Source organism: Haliotis asinina, chromosome 8, assembly GCF_037392515.1.
Source record: "Haliotis asinina isolate JCU_RB_2024 chromosome 8, JCU_Hal_asi_v2, whole genome shotgun sequence".
Taxonomy (NCBI): Eukaryota; Metazoa; Mollusca; class Gastropoda; order Lepetellida; family Haliotidae; genus Haliotis; species Haliotis asinina.
Window position 1 is genome coordinate 53,688,229 of NC_090287.1, and position 24,933 is coordinate 53,713,161.

Sequence of the window (24,933 nt, forward strand, 5' to 3'; positions counted from 1 at the left end):
CAATACACAACACATGAGAAAATCGAACACAATGAAATATGTCATAGGTCCATATAATCACACTATTTACATTTACGGTTTTTATGTGATTTTAATTTGAATGAACACGAACCGCTGTTGTGGACTTAGACAGACGTTAAGCACGCGTGTTGAACAGAGGCATGCCTCATTTGTTTGTTATTTGACGCAGCACTCTGCAGGTTAATGCATTTGGGGTACGATGACTTATATGAACCAAGTCAGCGAGTTGCTTCTTATGTGTGTTTGTTGTTTAACACCGCACTAAACAATATTCCAACTATGTGACGCCGTTCTGAAAATAATCGAGTGTGGACCAGACAATACAATGATCAACCCATGATGATCAGATTAGGCAACTGGAATGTGATGACATGTGTCAACCATGTCCGATCCCGTTAGTCGATTCTTACAAACAACGTAGGTTGCTGGAGACCACATTAGTGAAGAGTTGCTAGTGTTAGGTACAGGTTATCCTTAGCGATCGTTGATGACTGTGGACGTTTATAGTGAAGACAAACTGTGTCTATCAGAACACGCTTGCATAGATCGACGCCATGACGTCACTCGCCGCGTATAGTCTTATCATAAAGAACCCTTGTATATGACGTCATCAACAGTGATCCGAAAACAACAGATTATTTAATAGCTGTCAAGATACTTCCGGTATGGATTAGCGAGTCAATCAATTAGTCACATGGAAGTTTAACATCTGACAAATCCAATTATGTTAAACGTTTTTGTATTAATGGAAAGCTCCAGCGACCATTCCGTTATCTGTTCATCATTTTATATGGATCAGTCAGAAGGATTAATCTGCTTCCGTGTTGCTTAGACACACGGTGTATGTGTACACTTTCTTGCTTTCCCTGGAGATGGGGTAGGAACAGGTCTAAGGTAACCGGTGGTCGTAAGAGATTTCTTAATTGGCTGGGTAGTTACATCACGAGATGTGACTGAAAACACACACCGATGATGTGATGCTTGCCCAGACGTGATCATTTATAATACGTCTTGGAAGTAAGATGAACTTACCAAATGTCAGTGTAAACAAAATATCATTGACCAAAGGCACTGTACTCATGTTGTACAAGAACCATCAATGTCGGAAAATACAATACGGATGGGCAGATGGGTGGATTCTTGTACTGGTCTTTCTTATCCACGTTCCATCGGCATTTTAAAGCACACAGAGTGTAATCAAGAATTTTGGAAACGAAGAGCTGGTATTCAAAGCACTACGTTTGAAGCATCCAATAAGTATGTGATGTAAAGACACCAAAAGAAATGTTTTGCCATCTGTCATTAGAGTTGGAGCACGGGAATACATTTGGAACCAGCGGAATCAGCAAAACACATGATGTTTATCGACATTGTAAACACAAAAGTAAACCAAGATGTCCACTCGCGAATACGAATATCTGTCTGCTCTCAGTATGGACATCGACTACGGGTGTACCAATAAATCGCTTCCGCCACCCACCTCAAGAAAAATCGCAGTGGTGTTTGTTTGTTTGTTTAATGTTTTTTTGTTTTTGTTTTTTTTTATTGTTTTTGTTACTTATGAACACTTGGTCTTTTGTTTTTGTTTGTGTTTTTAATTCGTCATGTGTTATTTTTTCCAAACTGCTATCATTTAGTTCTCAAAAATGCCTTCAACGGTGCCAACATTTAAAATTAGAAAGTTACGACACTAAATTGCCGACACTAAAGTTTGAGGTGCTGTTGAAGACATCTTGGAAGCAAAAACAATATCATTAACACGTAGCGAAGATTTTTGCATTTGCTGGGACTCGAACACATTGACTTTTGGTTTACAATATTGAAAGGACCTGTCTCGTCGGATAAACAAAACCTGACTGTTGTATTACTGTTTTCATCATATACGATGTCATGGGTAAATATTCGTTTAAAAAAATGACGTGATTGTTGATGTTTTATGCAATACCGAAGGCGTCACAGCTCATGAATTAGTTGTTGACAGTGAGCTTTTCTGCATTAGTCTTAAGTGTTTGTAACACTATTTATTACCTACGAGGGCGAACATAACGGGGTTCATATTTTTCATACGATGCAATAGGGTAACATATCACTCTGTCATGGTAACGTGACGTCATGAACAATGCCGTGACGTCACGGTTCCTGTGACGTTGTGTTCTACACGCAGCGATGATGGGTAACCAGATCAGTTTTGAAAGTAGATTTGGGTATATTTTCCACAATTTAACGACTTCGGTAATAAACGGCATGTTATATTCGTGCCCATACCATACCATGTTTACGACAGTTGTGCTATATATCGGTATATCCCTCGCTCTCGCTCGGGAAATACCAACATTTAGCCACTCATGTCGTAAACATGAGCACTCATATAATATCCTCTATATATTTCATCGCGTGCACGCTCCTTTTCGAAACTCGTTTACAGCTTTATCTGGACAGGTATCGTGACGCTAATCAGAATTGTGATAAACAGCCTGAAGTGGTATTAGTTCGGAAGTGCAGTTTAAGGCGAGGAGTCACGCGTATATTGTACAGCGAAGCTACATTGCACCGAGGCGTTTTCTTTTTGAAATCTTTAAACACAAGGCTAGTTTGGACGGAACCCAGTATGACTGAGATGATACTATGACAATGTAATAACCCAAATTTAGTCGACAGTATTTATAGACAAATGAAATGACGAATGCCAGCGTTCCAGATACCCTGACCGACGGGTTATTCTTAACACGGACTGCCAGATTATCAAATTCACCTGCCCCACGGTCGGGTTGACATTTAGACATGTATATAAAAATGTTTTTTGGGGAGGTACGTTTTTCTGTGCTTTTGGTACGTTTTACATCTAGCCAGCCCTTTGGTCTGGCTGAAATTGCTAGGAGTTTTATACCTTGCAAATTCATGACTACGTTTGCACTGACAGACGTCAGTTACAAACCATGTATGTACAGTCCGCACATGTGTGTAATGTTTCGGACAGCGAGTGGAAGGCTGGTGGTCCCAGAACTAAACAAATACAAAAACAGTTACTAGTCTCTGAAATTCACAAATTTTACAGAAATAAACGCACAATTCATGACAAAGAATATAATGAGAAAATGAGTTTGGTCTTACGTCGCTTTTAGCAATATTCCAGCAATATCATGGCGGTGGACACCAGAAAATGGGCTTAACACAGAACCACTAAGCTACCCCATAAAATACAAGGAAAAGGAGCCGCCAGACTTCCTTTATTTACACACTTGATACATCATATTCTAAACTTGCAGCATCCTCGATATCTCCAGGGTATACGTTCCGATAAGTCTCCAGGCTCGAGATATCGAGGATGAACTTGCAGGGGCTTTCCTGGATATGTTTGTTTCACTTCTGTATGAAACCTAGAACAATCCATAATTTCTTCGGGATGAGGCAATCTAGCTTGTCCAAGACGCCTATTTAATATGTACTCCTGTTTAATTTATTTTTAGGAGACAGCCCGAGGTATAATCAGTTATCTGAATCGTCCAAACAATAGGCCCAGCTGCTGTGGGCGGTATTGATCATTGTCCCGGGACTTTCCCGGTGTGGAGCTGTCTACACATGTGAAGCACATTTTTGTCGCACACTGCTGAAGAGTAAACAAAAATATAAACAAACATATATTATAGCTGGGTAGGTGAATGTATTCATACAATTCATCAATTAAGCCAGTTTGACGTCTATATACCCATTTTGAAATTTGTATATAGTCCTGTCCCGATATTTCTATTCCTTGATTTGTTCGATCTATTAACTTCACTGTTCATGCTAGAAGTTGAATATATACTGGACAAACAGTAAACTTAAAAATTTGGTTAAATAATATTGATTCCATCTAGTAAGGTAAGGTCTGTTATAATGTATATTGTGTGTTAGTAACATTTTAAATAGTGATCTGAAAAGTTGTCCAAAACTCTTAATTAACCAATTCTTGTTGCAACATGGTATCGAAAATGTAATCTTTAACCTTATAACATCCGTATAACGTTTTTGTCAACGCAGATTCACTGGGGCCTATCCCGCTTACCTGTATCTAAAAATAGACATTCAGTCATGTGACCACATTTTTGTCACATCACGCACCTGATCGGGGCGACGTTGTGACCTACTTGATAGCGAGATTTCAAACGAGAATACAGGTAACAGTATTCACGGAAATCAATCTGGGCAAGTAGACCCTCTGTGACTTACCTGCAAAGTATGTAAATGACACAGGTATAGAGATATGGAAATAACAGGTAAATCATAAATATTTACCATCACGCGAAAGGAAATATGGAGACTTCAAAGGGAACTACCTGTGTGTGGTTATTGTTTTGTTTATGTTGCTTTACGAGCGTTCGGATTTCCCAGGGTCAGGGCAGTCTGTTTGTGACCCCTCCTCCAGACCTTGGCCGACCTGTAGTGGCAAATGGAATCGTATATTTCTTACACTACATCGACATCCCCGACCACTGCTTGGAACCCCGGGTGTCGAAGTACCCGGCTGGGGCCGTGATCAGGGACAGACGGGCGCTGATGCGAGCTGACAACCCCCACATCACATACGGCAACTTAGAGATCGCACCCTCGGGATGTCTGTACATAGAACCAGGTGTTGAGATGAGGTTTGGTCCAGGATTTGGAATAATTGTGAACGGAACCCTCATATCCAGGGTAAGTTCAATACACAATGTACATAACGACACGATCGATAATACAATGCAAGAGCAATAAATAAAATTTTGGCAGACACATTTACAACACTGACTTATTACGGTCAACAAGTTTAGCCTATTGTTGATATCTACCTTTCACTGTCGGTGAAAGATTGTCAAGAAAACATTTTAAAGAAAAACCCATAAGAAAATGTTTTGTGTTTCAGTGTGTAATATTTCCTTTCTTTAAGTTTAAGGCCCAAGTTCTTAATATTCGTTTTTTAAATCAGAAAATGGATCTTGGAATTTTACTTGCCATGCTTCACTGATTCTGTAACTTCAGGCATAGCAAGTGGTAATCAGTTCTGTCCTTCTTGGGATATCACAAAAATTATAAGAATATTTTCAACATTGATGCGAAAAAAAGATGCAAATATTCATGCTGTTCTAAAAGGTTTCTTTGGTTTATGTCAGTTTAACCCTTTGCAGATGTGTGGTAAAGAAATATATTGTTTATATGATTAAAAAGCTAATTGAATGAATGTTTCATTCCTTACTAATGACTTAAGGTCTCCAGTTTACTTGTGCAGTGTACTCACACAACATTTTAGAGTATCATGTTACTACATACACAACTGTGTGCTAACAAATTGAAGTCTTGATTATTTATATGTATTCACAATGTAAACCATTGTGCTGTATTATTTTCATGGAACAAATACCATCATGAATCTATTATTTATTAGATTCTATTTATTTCATTTTGTTAGTTCAAATAGTTACATATTTCATGAATTTTTCTCACACGATTAGGTATGGTGGGTGTGACTGTATTGTAAAGTGATTACTGCATGTGTCCCCGTAAGGAAAGTGCTTTTGGCTGAACAGTTTAGCTTCCTGTAAATTCATAATCATATAGATAATCTGTATGTAAGCTCTGTTAAATACACCATGACTGTTTGCATAATGGATTAACTATGTGATCACAGGGGACTGATCTCATTAAGATGAGAGGCTGTGTTTAGATAGTGTTTGCCATTGCTACCCAACATCATCCTTCATGGCCCTTAATTATGTAATTACTTGATTAGCTTCTTCAAATAAGAATTTGGTGGCATTCTTCTTCTCAGTTGTTAATGCAAAGGCCAAATGCCATGAAGTTATTTATTGATTTGAGGTGTTGGCCTTGCAAGATGAGTCCAAAAGAAAAATGAAATTTGATTGCATCACTAAGTTTATTTCATATAATGAAATGGATTACAGATTTTTACATTTGGAGTCTATCAGAATATCTTTCACAGAGTTTTTTTTCTCACAGAAATTTTACAACAAATGAACATGTGTATACATAGATCTTACATGGCTGAGGAAGTAAACAGAAGGATATACGTCTGGCAACAGGGAAGAAAGACCAGATTTACAGAAAGTGCCATTGATTAAAATAGTAATGCCACACAAGATTGTTAAAAGTCACACCTTCTCCTCTTCATTGTTCATAATTTAATTTGTCGCATGTTTATTGTACAAAGTGATCTTAGCACTACAATTGTCATAATAATAGTTCAAATATGAGAGTTATGATCACCTTAGTGCTAAGATTAGTGTCATAATAAATCACATTATGCTGAACTTGTTTTGTGAAAAAGGCCTGAGTTTCTTAATTGCCAGCCTAATTGCCTAATTGAAACCTGTATAACAACCTGAATTCTGATGGAACGTTACTCCTGACTCTAGGGTAGTGACGAACCTGGAGGACGTATCGTGATGACGAAGGACAAGGGGGAGGACACGGGGTACCCATCAGGTGACTGGCACTTTGATGCCCGATTGGTTGACGGAAACACCACAATGGATGGCCAGCTTAACTTGTTGTATCAGAACAAGTGGAGAGGAATCTGCACCAACTATGTCAAGTGAGCTGTGAACATTATGAATATGATAAAAGCTTGTGTGCCAGGATGGATTCGGTTAATCACTGGATTGTCTGATCCAGACTTGATTTATTTCCAGACCACAGCCATATATGTGGTATAGCTGAAATAAACAGAAAACTAGTCGAAGGATGGTGCCCATTCTCTGCCTGGTTCTTAGTCTAACCTGTGAAGATTCGGGTTAGAATTAGTGTCAAGCAACCCATGCTTGGCGACTAACGGGATTGGGTGGTCAGGCTCACTGACTTGGTTGACACATCATCATATACAAATTGCACAGATAGATTTTCATGTTGCTGATCACTGGATTGTCTGGTCCAGACCCGATTATTTACAGACTGACACCATGTAGCCGGAATATTGCTGAGTGTGGCATAATACAACAAGCCAAGCCAACCAAAATCTATTGACTGTAACTGATACCAAGGTGAATGTTAGACATAGTCTCTATTTCATTGTGGTCAGTCACTTAGGTTCCTTATACATGATTCTGATACACAGTGCTATGATTTCATTGTATTTGAGTTGCATTTTGCATTTTTGTTTTAAGTGAAATTCATATGTATGTTTTCACAACAAACAGACCATCCATGAACCTTACACACAGTGATATAATTACTCAGTATATTTGTGTGAATGGCAATGCATTTTAGCAGTGGTAGATAGTCATGGAATTATGGAATTGGATAATACTATTGATTTATCTGTATGCCTGCATGTTTTTTGTTTTGACAAGTTGTGGTATGTATATTGGTAGTGATGTGAAGTGTTGTAAATTTGAAAAAATTGTTTCCAGTTTCACTGAAATAGATGCCAACGTAACATGCCGCCATCTTGGATTCCTCAAAGGCAACTTTACTTACCACTCATTTGCTAAGAATTACACCGACTACATGCTGTTTGAGAGACCCAGGTGTACAGGGCAGGAGAACTCGTTGTTTGATTGTCCAGGTGTGACTGCGACAAATATTCAGCTTGGACAACACATTTGTGGTAAGAGTTGTGGACATGTTTCTCTGTGTTTTGTTACGTTGTGTGGCCATGTTTGTTCTCTAAACACTCACTGAAGCAGCTGGAATGGTTGTAGTAGAAAATAGATTTTCCTTGTAAGTCGTCAGTGGGGTCATTGCTGAAGTTATATAAGTGACTGATCACCACTTTATGACTTGATCAATATGAGGAAACAATATTGAAACAGATTAAAATACAATAATATCATTTTATGGAGATCATTTAATTATAATAAAAGATTTACCTCTTTATGTGAACAATCTTGTCTGAGAGAATTTTTTTTTTTTTTTATTTGCAGAAAGTAAGACTTATTAATGATTAATGTATTTTCATTGGTATACATGTAACTGGATTGATAAATCAACGAAGACAGAAATTTAGATTCTTATTGTGTCTTGGTTAAAATGTGAGTTTTTACAAATTATTCATTATCGATTTTGATATTAAGTCAGTAGTAAAAAGAATTCGAATTGAACTGAATGTTAAATATTCACATGGTTTTGCTGGCAACCATACCAGTTCAGTTTTGGGCTTTCTGCCAAAATACAGTGGAATATGTAATAAATATATAAATGACATATTGTTTAAGTTCACAAACACAATTCACTTGCTCCAAGTTTAACTTGACCTGGTCATAGACTGACATTTGTCCCAAAGCCTGAAGCAAATGTTATTAGATATTCCCAGATGGAATGAGACTGCAAAGACATAACAGTATAAATGTGAGTGCAGCAATGTTACAAACCATGAAGTCCTGATTTTGGCCAGAGGTTCGTTTTCTCTGCCAGAATACAGTATATTTTTATGATGATGTGTATACAGAATTACATGTTCTATTTGCAGATGGACAACAACTTATAGGGTTCGAATGTGAGGGTTTACGGGATGGTCTTGCAACGGACAACTGGCGAGGGTTAGAATTCTATAATTCCACTTCGGCAGAGAAAAACATTGAAGATAATGTTTACATCAATTCCACATTTTCCTGGATTGAATATACCGATATTCTGTATGCTGGACTAGACATATTTCATGGTAAAGGAATCGGAGTGAACTACCAACGAGCGGCAATAAGTGCAAGTCCACATGTCCCTGTGTTCAACAACGTCACAGTCAAATACAGTGCCTACCATGCTTTCAACTTGACTAATGTTGAAGGGCCCATTCATATAGCTAACTGCACTCTCTACAGAAACAGAGGTGAGTGGTAGTTACCATGGTAACATTGCTTTATTTTAGTAAGGAGTGAGAGATTTTAGTTTTTCACTTCGTTTGCTGTTAGCATTGTTCCAGCAATATCTTGATGATGGACTCCTAAAATGGGCTTCACATTTTGTACCTATATGGGGAATCAAACCCAGGTCGCATGTCAAGCGAATGGTGGATACCCCACTACCACTTTTGCAGTAGGGGTGGTGGTTCACTGTCATTGTCTAATATGGACCCTTCCAACATTAAGCTGGCAGACTGTAATGTTGGTGATGTACTCAACAAATTAAACAGATTAAATTGATAACTATTTTTTTTAAAAGCTACTTAAAAAAAAGTAGTGGTAATGATGATCACCAACAACCCTTTCATTGGAAATTTTTATGCATATGTATAAATGAACATGTTAATCTGCACAGGTTATGGCATTTATGTACAAACTGCCGTGGGCAACGTCCTCGTCAATATGACTAACATCACGGAGAACTGGGGTGACGGCATCAAGATGTACATGTCAAACCTCACCTACAATGACTTCCTGACCAGATTCCCTATGGAGAAGTCCTTCTGTAGAACCCCGATCCTGATTGGCCAGACGTACCCTGTGTACATTTACCAAGACATCATTGACTTTGAGGGAAACAAGCTAGTTCAAGGAATATCATGCTCCAAGGTCAGCCGAATAGTAGTTCATGTATAATTGTGATTCTATATGTGAAGCATGTGCTCTCATGACATCTGCTCAGGCAACTCTGTAAACATTGTCCAACGTATGCTTCTGTTCACTCAGCCATGAATGTGTAGATGGTAAAATGAAAAAGGAATGTGACTGTTTACTTTGAGAGGCAGCATACATCCAAGGGAATAGAGTTGAGACTGATTTGCCAAACCTGTTTATGATTTTTTCAGATAATATGTCGTCAGGGTCATGAGAGGCCAAGCTGGAATATTGCTAACTGCAGGTTAAGTAATTTTTGCCATCAAGAGGCAAACATTATGATTACTAATTTTGATATTTCATGTACTTTGCAGACGTACCAGACACTTGAGAACAAGAAGGTGGTGATTCACTTTCTAGACTTGATACGAGACAAGGTGGCCAGTGGCAGCTTAGAAATAAGAGAGCAGTCAAGTACAGGGACTCTCATTGGCACGTATGATATAACCAACGGTAGCTTTCCACAGTCAGTGACCACCAGGACCAATAAAGCATACATCGCCTTCCGATTCAACATTCCAAAGAACCATCAGTGCGAGTCTTTCAAGCCCTGCATCCGTATCCTGATGAGATTGACTACAGTTTTTGTTAATGGTAGGTAGTAATGCTTTTGAATGTTTGGCTGAGTTGGAGTGAGTTTGATTTTATGCTGTTGTTTAGAAATATTCCACCAGTATCATGGTTAGGGACACCAGAAATGGCTTCACACATTATACCCATGTTGGGTATCGAAGCAGGTCTTCAGCGTGACAAGCAAACATTTTAACCACGAGGCTACCCCACCGTTTCTTTGTTAGATATATTAAAGAACAGGGCCCAGTTACGCAAAGCTGTCTTAGCTCTAAGGTGATGGTAGATCCCATACTGATCCTGTTAGTTGCCGCTTAAAACAAACATCAGTTACTGAAGGCCAATATTCTAACCCGGATCTTTTTGGGTCAGCTTGGTCAGTATCACAAGCTAACAGATCTAACCAATAGGGATACAGTGGTCATATGGACATATGTTGTTACCCAGAATTCCTGGGAGTCTACAGAGGATTAGATAGGTACACATCTAGGATACAGTGGCATGCCTCAAGTCAGTGATCTTAACCACATGATTCTGTTAGTCGTCTCTTCTGACAATTGTGGGTTATCAATTCTTCAGACTTCATTCAGATGTACACATAAAAATGAGGGTGAACCAGCCAGTGATAAAGTGCCTCTGTAAAATGTCCGGAACACAAAACTAGTTAAATGTCAGTGGAGTGAATGGCTGCTGAAATCACAATGAACCAACTGTTTGCAGTTACCATATTTTTAAAATCATGATTTGATCCATTAATGTTGTTTCAGGAACTGACGACGATTTCCGACTGATCTATTCTCAAGTATCCAACAATACAGGCTATGGTGTCAATATCCAAGACATGCGCAACAAGGTGTTCTTCAACACCAGTGAAATCTCAGACAACAGGTATGGCGCAGGAATACGAGTCTATCAAGGAGCAGGGGAAGTAACTGTGAATAACACCCTCCTTGAGAGAAACATGGCAGCAGGCATCAACATCACCTACTCTGGAGGCTTCCAGCTCATCAACAACACAAAGATCATTGGAAGCCATGGCTATGGAATCATCACAGAATATCTCCTGCTGAATCGGACCAGGATTGAGTCGCAGCAGAAGATGGAAATTGTCCGATCAGAATTTAAGTTGAATGAATGGCGTGCTGTTCGAGTTGGAAATTACTGCAAGGGAGGAAGTATTTTGATCAATCAGAGCTCCTTTGCATTCAATTTTGATGAAACAATTGAGTATCTGTCATGCAATATCTCGACAACAAAACCAACCAATTTCAGCGTGGCTTTCAATAAATTTGACTCAAACTTCCGACATGCCATATTTGTGCGGCCAATGGTGAATACTGTGGGTATTATTAGCAATAATACTTTTCAGAATCACAGTCTTGGAGGTGTGTTGATTGACAATGGATACGATCTGCTTATAAGTAGGTGGTATCAAAAGTTTGAAGTAGACTATCGCATTTTTCAGAACCTGTTCACGGATAATTATGGACGCTATGCAGTAAGTATGAGGTTGACTCAAAATAGTCCATTTCAGAAAATGGAGTTTAAGTTTAACAAATTAGTGGAAAATGCTATTCAGGACTCGTTCATGTTTCTAAACCCGAGGAGCAAAGCTAATGCAGTGGTGGTTGTATCTTCTGGAAATGTCCTGGTGCAACGAAACTGGATTCAGAATCCAAACTCTGTGCGTGAAATCGCCACCCATCTTGTTGATCCATCTGTAATCATCACTGGCTCCGAGAACTGGTGGGGGGTCGAGGTTCTCCAGCAACAACAGCTGGAGCCCATCCACAAAGCCATCTTTGACCAGGATGACCGGTACAATCTGGCCAGAATCAACTACTACCCTGTTCTCAAGACAGATCGTCTCTATGACAACATCGTCAGTGACGACGTGCCTCGGTTCCGTTGGCACTTCAGTCGTCCTGGCAACTTAATTGGTGGAGTCCTGGAGGACAGTGATTTTACAGCTAGTGATCATACAGTGTATCATGTGGACCGAGACATTTTCATAATTCCTGGGAGATCCCTTGTTCTTGGTCGAGGGGTGGTGCTGGAGTTTGAGAGTTCTGTTGGTATGGTGGTGCATGGCTGTTTGAGAGCAGATGGCCATGAAGTTTCCAACACCGTACAGTTCCGTCTGAGAGACGATCCTGACATCCTGCCTGTTGAGAACAGAACAGCATCCGTTCGTCTGGTGGATGGTGAGGATGATTATGAAGGTCGTCTGGAGGTTGACATCAATGGAGAATGGGGAACTGTTTGTAATCAGGTCAGTGGCCATCAAGCTCAGTCTTTGGAGCATAAAACTGTTTGAAAGAATAGTCTACTGTTGGAGTCTTCTGATCAGATGTTTTTTCTTTAATATCAGTTTAGTTTACACTTTGTAAAAGTGAAGCATGAAATTCTGAAAAACCTGGTCTTCAGATTGGTGGATTATGTCAGATTGACACAATAAATGTATTCAGAAACTATGTAAGCACATAAATGAGCATGTCAGTGTCCTTGGGGCTGAAATCTGCAGTACCTGAAACATCTGCGTTGAGATGGCTAACATCATAATGTTATCATATCCATCATGTTTACAACCCAAATAGTGGACAGAACAAAAAGATCCAGTGTATCAGGCCATGACCTAGAACAAACTCCCCTTATGTCCAGGCTTAATCTTTCCCGGGGAATGTGTGTCCTAGGCCAGATTCTCCCCAAGGAAAGCTTAGACGAGGAAAGAAATGGCCTGCTACATCGGCATCAGTGTATTGTTTTACTTAGTATTGTTTAGGGATCATACAGACTTAAGCCCTAACCTTATCCATGATACATTTAAGGATGAACTTGTAATCATAAAATGATCTGCTGAAAACAGTGCAAGTTGATTTCTTCGAATCACTGAAATTTTAGTCTTCATGCTCAATTTCATGTTTGTACTAGCAGTATTTGGAGGTGAACATTGACCACTCATCATTCAACTGATTGTTCACTTACTTGCTCTATAGGGATGGTCAGAGCAGAACTCCCTGTTGGCTTGTCAGCAATTAGGTCTTGTCTACAACCCTGACAGACCAACAGCTCGACAGAAACAGTACGGCCCCACCAATCAGCCGATCCTGATGAGCTGGGTGAAATGTGATGACGTGGATACTGACCTCACACAGTGTCGTGCAGCCCGAGATGGGGAACATCAGTGCACTCACAACATGGACGTGTTCCTTCGATGTGAACCAGCTACATGGGCAGGTTTGTATCATGTTGGTTACTGCTTTGGGAACAGCTACCAGGGCCAGTTTTGAACAGCCCAGCTGAAGAAAGTGCAGCTTTTTCTGCCAGGTTGCTGGGCAAGTTCATATCCTATTATATTAGTAGCAATGGCTTGCTGATTACTGTTTGGTTAAGACTGACCTGGTTGAACAGCCCAGTTTAACAAGTTGCAGCAATTTTCTATGCTAGTCTTCTACCCAGATTCAGATAGAATACACTGTCTCATTATTTATGTGTTGTTGAGAATTTGTTGTACTTCACTGTTCATCGGTTTATCTACACCAGTCCTTTGTTGGTTTCAACTAAAGACATTATTATTTAAGTGACCATGATATGTAACTTGATCATGTTGATAAAATACATTAGCCATAACATCAAGCTCAGCTGAAGGTCAGTGTGTGGTTATCAATATAATGGTGGTCAATTGTCAAAACACATGTGATGTATGTGAGTGCAGAATGATTTAGACTTTTGTCTAGGGTCTTGAAAAAGGTGGAATCTTTTGCAAAAGTCACCAAAAATTTATCCATGGATGGAGAAGTATGTTGACCATTCTGTTATATTAGTTTATAATAGTAATAATATTTGATGATGTGTTTTAAGAAAACATTTTTCTGCTCCTTTTCAGGCATAACATTCCCGGCCACACCTAAGGATGGCCAAGCCTGCACATCTCAGTTGCGCCACATTGCTATACACAAGGCCGGTCTACTTGATCACGCAACAATGGCCCACACTCCTGCCCTCAGGATCGACTACAACTACTACCAGATGTCCTACATCACCATTAACGACGCCCTGTCCGATGCCATCCACATCAAGTTCAATCACCCTCACACTGAGAACAAGCTTGAATATGGTAACATTACTAATGTGAATGGCAATGGCGTCGTCTTGAGGAGCTCCAGGATGACCATCCTCTACACCCGAGTAACAAACAGTGATTCTGCAGGCTTCTTGTTTGACCCGTTCTTTACAGAATATGACTCTCTTCTTGTCCGAAACTCCATTTATGCCACACGACGGACCTACATAACGGAAAATCCACAGTTAAGCATTGGTGATAGAGGGATGATCTTCCTGCTAACTAAGCCTGGGACTGCGACGGAGAGTAAAACATATTTCTGTGAGTTGTTTGTGACTAGCACATTCCGCATCACATTGCAGGTGCTCGATTACTCCCCTTTGACTGACATCGAGGAAGTGACAGTGTATGATTCGAGTCGGTCGCAGATTCAACAAAACACGCACAGCTGGAAGATTGAAAAGGATCTGATTGACTTCCCCGTTGTCTCCTCGTCTCAATACCTCACTATAAAACTTGAAATAAAAGGAGGGGTTCGTTCTGGGAGGCTGTCCTTTGCTGCAATATCTTGTAAGTATGCGCTTTCCATTTCTTGTTTAGTTGGTTGTTTGTTTATATGTCATTTGTGTTTTTAAGCCCAAATCACTGAAACTGGCCTCTATATTCATTGAGTCATCTGATAATATCCTACTATCGGAGATCTCTTCTGGGTACTCACTCACACTCAGAATCCACATGGTGTTTGCTGAAGTGGACGGAAGGTGGGGTAGCCTTCTGGTTAAAGCTCGCTCGCTCGCTCGCTCGCTCGCTCGCTCGCTCACTCACTCACTCACTCACTCACTCACTCACTCACTCACTCACTCACTCACTCACTCACTCACTCACTCAAGTAATAAGTACCCAGTGATGCATAGTGCTCATACTCCAGGAATAGTGTGAATCAGATGTTGTTCTCACTTACTGAGGTCAAATCAAGTGCACCACGTCAACTATACTAACAAGTCAGTGCTTTGAGCATGCATCGATTTTGTACATCAAACATCTAGGCACATTGCTATGTTAGATTTGCCTGTAACCTGCTGTTTCATGTTTTCAGATCAATACGAATCAACGCCTCCAGAACTGAAGACACATCTTCGTAACTGTACATTCAGCTACAATTACCAGGGCATTGTTACAAAGCATTACAACAACCCGTCCAACAGGAAACTCGAACTGTACCATCGGCACAAACTAGAAACATTCGTCTTTGAAAGAATCAATGTATTCCACAGCAGGAAGGAGGCCATGTACATGCCGAGCGTCACCAAGTACAACGAGGACTATGTCCCCACGTGGGAGGAGATGACCATTCCTCAGAAGGTGGCAACCATTGAATATACCATTGACCAGTGCCACTTCCTTGACAATGAGTATGGAATTCTGGCCGAACATAATCATGTAGACTTTGCCAACAATGTCTGGCACTGGACTGTGAAGCGCACTGACATCATGAATGTCAACAATGGTGGCTTTGAGGTTGAGCTGCCAAGGGTTAATGATGAGGGAGGAGGCGTTAAAAAACACAAGATACTGTTCCAGGATAACGTTGCAAAGAACAACAAGAAATTTGCTTTTACTGTTGCCGGATATTATGCTAATGTGAGCATTAGGAGTAACACGTTCACAAACAATTTGTGTCGGAAGGGCCTCATGACCATCTCAGGCATGGAAAAGGACATGTATATATACAGCAATAAGATTGAATCGAACTCAGGGACTTACATGATCGACTTGGACATTATAAGCCATTCAGAATACTCCAACACAGTGTCAGGACTCATGGAGCTGAATGAAATAAAAGGCAACAATTATTTTCCAGGACAGGTGGCGCCAGGTTCTGAATACAGCCCCAAAACCTTCACGGTTGCCTTCCGAGGCCTACAGAGCATGAAGGCCAGACGAAACCTTTTTGAGAATCCTGACCTTGGATTTGAGCTGGTGGCAGCCACAACAGCCCTCTCTCTTGGGAACACTGTTGATGTGACAGAAAACTGGTGGGGTTCAACCAATATTGATGTGATTAGGAAGAGGATCTTTGATTTTGACGACTGGAATAGCTATGCCATTGCATCCTACCATCCCTACTTAACAAGGTCAGATGTTAATTCTGACCTAGCCACTGGTCCCCCGGTGGATGTTCCTCTTGACCTCCGCCGACTTGGAGGTCGAGTGTTTAATTCTCTGAGTTTACCCTACCAATCCACTCCATACACTGTTGTTGCTGACTTGACTGTCATGCCACAGGCAACACTGACTATTGCTCCTGGAACTGTTCTGCAGTTCAGACCAAATGTGGGTATTCTTGTTCTTGGCAAACTTCAGGCTCGGGGACTTCCATACAACAGAATCAAACTCCAGCCTCTAAAGGACACAACTTTACCAAGAGTGAAAAGAGATGCTGAACACAGACAGAAGCGTCAAGTGTTGGGAGATGTGCATCTGAAAGGAGATGGTACTCTTTTCACTGATGAGGGATTCCTGGAACTCTACAACACTTCCACCCAGTCCTGGAACATTATGTGTGACAACCAGTTCAATGAAAAAACAGCAGAGGTTGTCTGCAGAGCTCTTGGCAAGGAAACGATAAATGTTCGCGTCAGATTCACCCATTTGTATGACCATTACATTTATGGCAAACCAAGTTACTTCCGAAAGGAGTTCTGGACATTTAGTTACTACTGTCGAGGCGATGAGACCTCACTGGAGCAGTGCGAGAAGCGATACAACTACAATCTGCTGCCGTGTATCTATGCTGCCAACTACACCTTCATCACTTGCGGGCCCCGTAACCTGGAGAGTGACGTGGACTACTGGGGCAACATCAGGTTTGCTACAGACAGCTACCAGGAGAAGTTCACTCTAGACCAGACGTTTTACCAAGACTCCTATGTTGAGTACATGGATATTGAAGGAGCTGGAATCCTGCATGGGGAAAAGGTTGGGGCCATACAGACAACTTATGTCACTCCAGTCTTCAAGAACATCAACATCACCAAATGTGCCTCTAATGGGTATGACATCATCGCACCCAGAGACATGATGGAGATACGGAACCAGAACATTTCTGGGAATCTTGGGTTTGGTGTGAATGTCCTTGTCCTGAATGGGGAGTCCAGTGTGCGAGAGTCATCCTTCACTCCGCTTGGCATCAGTACCATCCCATACCATGTATATGGACTTGTTGACATCTGTCGGATGGAGAAGGAGATCACACTGGACAACAGGATGATCCTATTCTATAAGTACTCTCACAAAGCTGTGGACTGTGTCAAAATCATCAGAAGCTCCAACCCAAGGAAGACTGTTGGACTCCGATTTCTTCAGCTTAATCTCTTCCATGAAGCTTTCTCCCGGAACTCCATTGAGTTGTTTGATGGTCGGATGGATAACCTGCTGAAACAAATCCTGGCCAACACAAGTGGGGAGGATGTGCTGAGGCAGTACACCAGCACTGGTGATACTCTCACCGTTCTCATGCACGCCTCTGTCTCCTTCCAGTATTATGGATTTATTGCTGAAATCGTAACTGTGCCACCCACGGGATTGACATATCCTGGTAAGTTAACATATAGACCACATCTGTGTATTTTCTTGCTCTTTAGAAAAAATTTGCCGTGCATTTCTTTTCAAAATTTACAGCTGAAACTAAAAAAGGCTCAGTGGAGTTTTCGAAAATTTGATTATATAACCATCTTCATGTGTGTATCTTAATTGTATATTCTATATGCAGATTATTATGAGGGAAATAAACCTGATACCCCAGACAGCTTTCAGACTGTTTAGCCATAAACCTCTTGCAGTATTGTCATAATTACACAGCTCAATACAAATGAAATCGTGACAGTTCATAATCATATAATTCTCTTCAAATCTTAATGCATCCTTAGTGTTACTGAAAGCTGATTTTATGTACCCATGTGAAAGACATTGATGACAAAATAAAAAAAAAAGTTAAAATGTTGCAGTTTGATATTAATTTACTATTCAGTTTCTTTAACAAATTTGAATTGTCAGAAATCAGTAAAAGTTATTTTGTGATTGTATTTTTACAAACAGATGATGTCATGTTGGGTTTAGACAAAGATTTGAGATGTATTATCTTGTTCTACAGACAGCAACTACCGACATGTGCTGCAGCAGACAGTGATAAGAAGCAACCAAGATGGCGCCATTCAGTATAAAAATGTAGGGGAGATAAATCCATCACTCTTCATCGATCACTGTTGGCTTGAAGATAATGGTGTTGCCATACTGAACCTGACCTCTCCACCAACGATTGATATTTCACTGCAAGGAACAGTTCTGTTCGACTTCAGCCACAACTACATTGGTCGAAACAAAGGAGGAATGTATTTCTCTGCCAGGACCAAAACCATTGCAACTGCATTACGTGGAAACATTTCCAATAATGTATTTGCATATGGTTCCCATGGTGAGGCTCTCAACATCTCAGGTCATTACTACCAGCGTGTTTTCCTGTTCCAAAATTACTTCTACAACTACACAGCAGGGGACTACCGTGACGTCATTCACATCAAGGATGTTGTTGTGAACTTCACCTACAATGTCATCACAAATAACGTCGGTCATTACATCCTGGCTGCCTATAATAATCCTGATCCACAGGCACGGCAGGAGTATACTAGGTGTGGCTTCGATGACAACAACGCAACGGCCCTGTATGAGAGTACTGTCAAGGTGGGCAGAGGTCGCCCAGTCTTCCACCATAACTATCTTGTCAATGAGCTGAACGACTTTGAGTTCCAGTCAAGCTTGAAAGAAGAGTAAGAATCTGTTTTCTGTTTCTCTGACTGATTTTAACTGGTTAATTCTTGTCCAAAATTTCTAAAATGCATTTTAAACTTGTAACATAAGCAAATGATTGTACAGTGCAAGCTGTCTAAACTGGCACTCATTGGGACTGAATAAATAATCCAGTTTAGACAATGTGCCAGATTGTAGAGCTCATGATAAATGTACAAGTCACGAATGGGACTGAGATTTTATGCCGGTGTTGATGACTTGCCGGATTGGACAAATGCCAGTTTGACAGCTTCCACTGTATTTTGATTCCAGGGAGCATTCTTTGAGTTCTGCATATTTCAATTAATATCTTGGTTGAGAATCACTTAACCTGTCTGGGTCCAGTTTCACAAAGAAATTGTAAAATGGCAGTCTCCTACCCTGTATTAGAACACAGATTGACAGTAGTTGTAGCTAAGATTCCCTGTTGCCCCTGATATAAGACATAGTCAGTCAGCACCACATTTTTGACTTCATGAAAGCGTTCACAACCTGTGTCTCATCTCAGTATGCCTCCACTCCTACACATGGAGGCAGCATTGCTTCACTTTCAGTCAGATGAGTGATTGTCTCCCCTTACTTTATACTGATACTTGTATTTGACTTTGTACATTTGTTAAACTAATTGTTATGGTTTGCAGTCCTTCAGAGCTTCCTGTGAATGCCACTCAGAATTGGTGGGGTTCGGACAGAATCGGCTACATAAATGGGAAGATCTGGGATGAATCAGATAACCCACTGCTGTCTCCAGTTGTCTTTGCGCCGCCAAAGCTGGACAACAGATCGGTTGTTGATGGTGAGATCCATAGAAATAAAGATCACTCTGACACTTTCTGTGAAATGCTAAGGGATGTTTTAGATCCTTATTCCACCACAGTTGTCTTGTCAACAAGCTCAAGAGAATAGTAAGAATATCTGTGGCAGTGCATCTGTTTCTGTGATATATAGATTTAAACTGATTTGAAGCATGTTCAAAATGTCTGTTATACATTTAACCCTAGTTACTCATAGTAAACTTAGACTTAGTTGTTGATTTTTTAGACTAACTATGATATTGTAGCTACTATTTATGTGGGTTTTTTTATTTTTTAATTATTTTTGTTGTATAATTGTGTCTAATGAAAGTGAGCTATGTGGCTACCTCACACTCATGCTCTATGCTTTTTACTGCATTTTTTTTTAAATATTAAACATCTGTTCACATGTAGATTTGTCACTACCGGGAACTTGTTTTTGTTTATTTTTTAATCTTTGTTTATGGATGTTTCTGTACTATGTCTTCCGCTCTCTGTTGAAATGAAACTGTGTTCGTTACGACTGACCTTATTTGACCATGTTGTGTTGGCCTCAGGCAAGTGTCGACCAGGCTGGAAGCTGGACACAGGGCGCTGCTACAGGTACATGGGCGGAGCCCTGCCTTTCTACGAGGCTAATGAATTCTGTAGGGTGAGTTGCTTCCACTGGATTGTTTCTCTGTTTAATACTATACCAAACTTCCGCTGGGTTCAAAGGATGGTTGTTTGTTTGTTGTTTAATGTTGCTCTCAGCGATATTCCAGCTATGTGGTGTGGTCTGTAAATAATTGAGAGTCTTGACCAGACAATCCAGTGATCTACACCTAGCACATCAATCTATGCAAATGTGTAAACCAAGTGAGTGAACCTGACTACACCATCCTGTTAGTCACCTCTTTTGACAAGCATGGGTTACTGACAGCCCATTCTAACTCTGATCTTCACAAAGATCTTCTTCTCTGTACAAAGAGAGTGTTGGTCCAGAGCATGGAAAAGATGGGATATGGAGCAGCCAGTGATTAACATCATGAGCGAGTGAATGACTTAAGTTTTATGCCACACTCAACAATATTCCAGCTATATGGCAGTGGTCAGTAAATAATCGATTCTGGAGCAGACAATCCAGTGATCAATAACATGATCATCAATCTGTGCAATTGGGAAAAGATGACATGTGTCAACCAAGTCAGCGAGCTACACGATCCCATTTTAGTCGCCTCTTACAACAAGCATAGTCGCCTTCTATGGCAAGCATAGCATCATGAGTGTGGATCTGTACAGCTCACATAAGATAACATGCATAAGCTTGTCTGACTTGTCAGCCATGTTATTCATTGTTCATTGGCTCTTGTTTTACAGGATAGTCATAGATAGGAAGTACTATGACCACACAGATGTAAACAGCTTTCAGAACAGAATATCTACTCTTAATGTTCAGTCCATATAATTGTGTGTACAGACGTTTCTTTTATTTAATATTTTATCACAGAAGCACTGGGTCATCACAGATTTCATAGACATTGACTGATGGTTGGGTAGCCTAGTGGTTAAAGCATTTGATTGTCACACCAAAGACCCAGGTTTGATTTCCCACATGTGTAAGCCCATTTACCCCACTGTAATAATGCTGAACAAGTGGCATAAAACCATGCACTCACACATACTCACACATGCACTCACACATGGACAATGAATTTTAACAGGGTGATAATGACCTGCTCTCTGAAAACTGAAACTGAGCATCTGATGGTGTGATTATTTGCAGGCTAATGGTGGTTTCCTGGCAGACTTGCGAGGTCGAGAGTATTTCTTGGAGTACTTGGTGCGGCTGATGCGTGCAGTGAACAATCCGAGGATGCGTGTTTGGGTGATGGGGGATGTGAAGTCCGGGTACTGCGCTGCCCTTCAGGGGAGCAACATGATCATCGAGGATGACTGCACGAGACTCCTGTACCCATTCATCTGTGAGAAAGGTATGCAAACGCATTGTTAGGAGATTGCACAACTGTGGTAGTGTATTGGTTAAATTGTTTGCTTGTCACACCAAAGATGCGGTTTCAATACTTCGCATGGGTGTGTGAAGTTAAATTCTGGTGTTCCTCGCTATGATGTTGCTGGGAGACTGCTAAAAGTGGGAGAAAACCCAACTCACTCACTCGCTCATGTATTTGTAGCCTAGTGGTTAAGATGTTTGCTCACCGCACTAAAGGCCGGAGTTCTATTCCCTATATGAGTGCAATGTATGTAGCCAGTTTCAGCATGATCTGTCGTATATATTCACACTATGTAAGATCATATTGCTGGAGGTCAAAGTAGGGAAAAAATTATCATGAATGTTCTAATAATTTATGATGTGTTTTGTAAAGTGATGTGTTTTATCACATAGATAATGGTTGTGTCAGACCTTTAAACATGGCTATATTGATGGATGTTTGTGTAATTGTCTGGTTTTCGATAATTTCTGTATTGCTCCTTTAGGCAGCATAAAAAAAAAATTAAATGTTTCTGAGGCACATTTTATTCTGCAATGATGAGGGTGGTAGGTTTGTTGGGTTTTTTTAATTTTTGGTATAAAAGAGAGTGACGAGGGAGGAGCACATATTTTTTTTCTCTTAGAAATACAGCTTTGGAAGTTTAGCATGTGTTAATGAGTTAGTTATAGATTCAGCCACACTCTCTCTTACAGACACTCAATCTTTTAGTAGACAAATCAGAGTTATTTTTTGTAAATGGCAATATAAAATTGCTATGCACACAAGAAAAAGTGATGCGCAAGTGCCTGAGAAAGATTTCACCTTTTTTATTTAGCCTTACATGTTATATACTAGGGAAGCAGAAGAGTAAACCGGAGCTCAGTTTGTCTATTTTGTGACCCACAATGGGAACCTTTTATACAGCTCTTTATTTTTTCCTTCTTTATGAAAATCCTGTTTTCTTCTCATTCATTCATTCATTCATTCATTCATTCATTCATTCATTCATTCATTCATTCAGCATTTTCTTAATATGTTGCCATATTCATTAAACATGTCATCTCAGTTTTGTATTATGTACATCTTTGGCTGATAAGTGCCTTATTTTTCATTAAAAAGCAAAAACAAATGGTATGCTCTTCCAGATTAGTTATTTTCACTTCAACTTTTAAGACACTACTGTGGCGTAAATCAGTCACCGATTCACCCCCTGCCCACCGAGTAATAGATGACTTCCTGTCTTTTCAGATCCGTATATTACTCAGCCCCCAGAGGTAACAGACTATGTGACAGCACTAGCCATTGGTATTGGCGTTGGTATTGGAGGGCTTATTGTCCTCGTCATCCTCATCATTGCAATCTTGTGGTTTATCAAGTCTCGCAGACGAGGCAAGGAAAGGTTCGAGCGAGCGATGTCCATCAGATCGTCAATCAGGGGAAGCATCAGAAGCAAATCTCAGCTGACTGTCTTGTCCACTGGAACATCCAGACAACGGATGAATGACTTCAGAGATGAAGTGTCTCAACATTCTTATGCTTCAAGAACCTCTCGAGGAACAAGTCTTGGTAACAGTGTGGAGAGTATTCAATCAGCTCCTCGACCTGCTGTTGGTCGGACAATGGCATCCCTCAGGAAACAGCCTCTTCATAACAAGGGTTATTATCCTGATGAGAGTATGCAAGATGATGATGATGATGGCTTTGATGATACATTTGATGATGATGATGTTGATGAAAAGGACGTGAAAGTGAGTTTGGAGAATATTGAAGGTCCGGTGTATAACAGCGGACACATCAATCACCAGGGCCAGGCTCCCAGGGTTAGGAATGGGAATCTTCGTCACGTAGGATCACAGGAAATTGCGTACAATTATGACCATGGTGATGAAGAAGATGACGATGACGATGATGTCAAGAGTTACCACAAACAGTCCTTGTCCAGCTTCAGTGCTCCAGAAAGTCCATCAACTCCTGTCAAGAATACAATCTTCCTTCCACAAAGCACTCAAAGTCTCGCATCCCAGCGATCTGATCTCCGTTCACAGCCTCTACCCACTCCCCCACCAACTCCCCCTGTCTTAAGTCGCTATAGCAATGTCCCAGGACACAACTCTCCCCAACAGAGACCTTCACCCAATCTATATGATGATGTTCCATCAGAGACAAGCAGTAATCCCAGATACAGAAATGTCCCTGGGTACAATCCCCAGAGTCCACAGAGAATGCCTGCAAGGTCCACTCCAGATCTGTATGATGATGTCCCTTCGGAAACCAGCAGTGCCAACAGATACAGCAATGTTCCAGGCTATAGCCCCAGTAAGCATCAACTACAGACATCAGCCAGATCTACACCAAATCTATACGATGATGTGCCTTCAGAGTCTGGCAGTGACCACAGGTATGGAAATGTACCAGGATACCATCGCCCTCCAATCACCAGACCACAGCCAGTACCACGAACACGCACACCGGATATATATGACTACCCACCTGGCAGCAATACGCCAGAGTTCAGAGAATCACCCAAACCTTTCCAACGAGGGTTTCAGGATAGTAATCGTCAGTCACCAGTTCCAGCTGCTCGTGTAAAACCTGTTCCTGCACACCGACCTGATCGACCTTCTCCATTGACAGTGCAGCCATCAGTGATTGAGGCATCTCCATCGGTGCAGCCGCCACCTCAACAGAGATTCGCTCATCCGCCCACCTACCGTACAGTGCCTCGGGATAATGTCTTGTACCTCCAGCAGAAGCTCAAATCTCCAAATGAAGAGAGTGTGGAGACTGAGATCTAGGTTACTGAGACAATAGAGAAAAAAAAATATCAATACCACTTGCATCAGTGACGTGGGTATTAGAAGGACAAGGATCTGTGGAACATGGGTCTCACACAGCAATTCTCAGTACTCCAACAGCTGCCAGACTTATTCTTTACACAGACATGTGGTTGGTGTATCCTTAAGATCACTTTGTGTAACAGATCCCTGTCAAAGAGGTCTGAGGATTGTTTTAAGAAATAGTGATCTAGATGTTGACTCAGATTTAGAAAAGAGAAAGGGTACATTGTATCGTCTTAGTGGAGATTAAAGCAAAAAAGAAAAGTTTGATAAAATATTATGTCAGGTACAATTTCAAAAGAAAAA

The 24,933-nt window shown here is 40.7% G+C and overlaps 1 protein-coding gene across 1 annotated transcript; it reads left to right on the forward strand.

The window, feature by feature from the left end:
- The first annotated feature begins 4,171 nt into the window (after positions 1 to 4,171).
- LOC137294458 (protein bark beetle-like) lies at positions 4,172 to 24,933 on the forward strand. The gene is made up of 15 exons (XM_067825479.1): positions 4,172 to 4,695; positions 6,411 to 6,589; positions 7,404 to 7,600; positions 8,462 to 8,818; positions 9,247 to 9,500; positions 9,860 to 10,139; positions 10,883 to 12,387; positions 13,112 to 13,352; positions 14,002 to 14,748; positions 15,275 to 17,776; positions 18,332 to 19,004; positions 19,665 to 19,819; positions 20,375 to 20,469; positions 21,583 to 21,790; positions 23,039 to 24,933. The coding sequence occupies exons 1-15, from the start codon at positions 4,315 to 4,317 to the stop codon at positions 24,583 to 24,585; spliced, it is 9,321 nt and encodes a 3,106-aa protein (XP_067681580.1). The 5' UTR covers positions 4,172 to 4,314; the 3' UTR covers positions 24,586 to 24,933.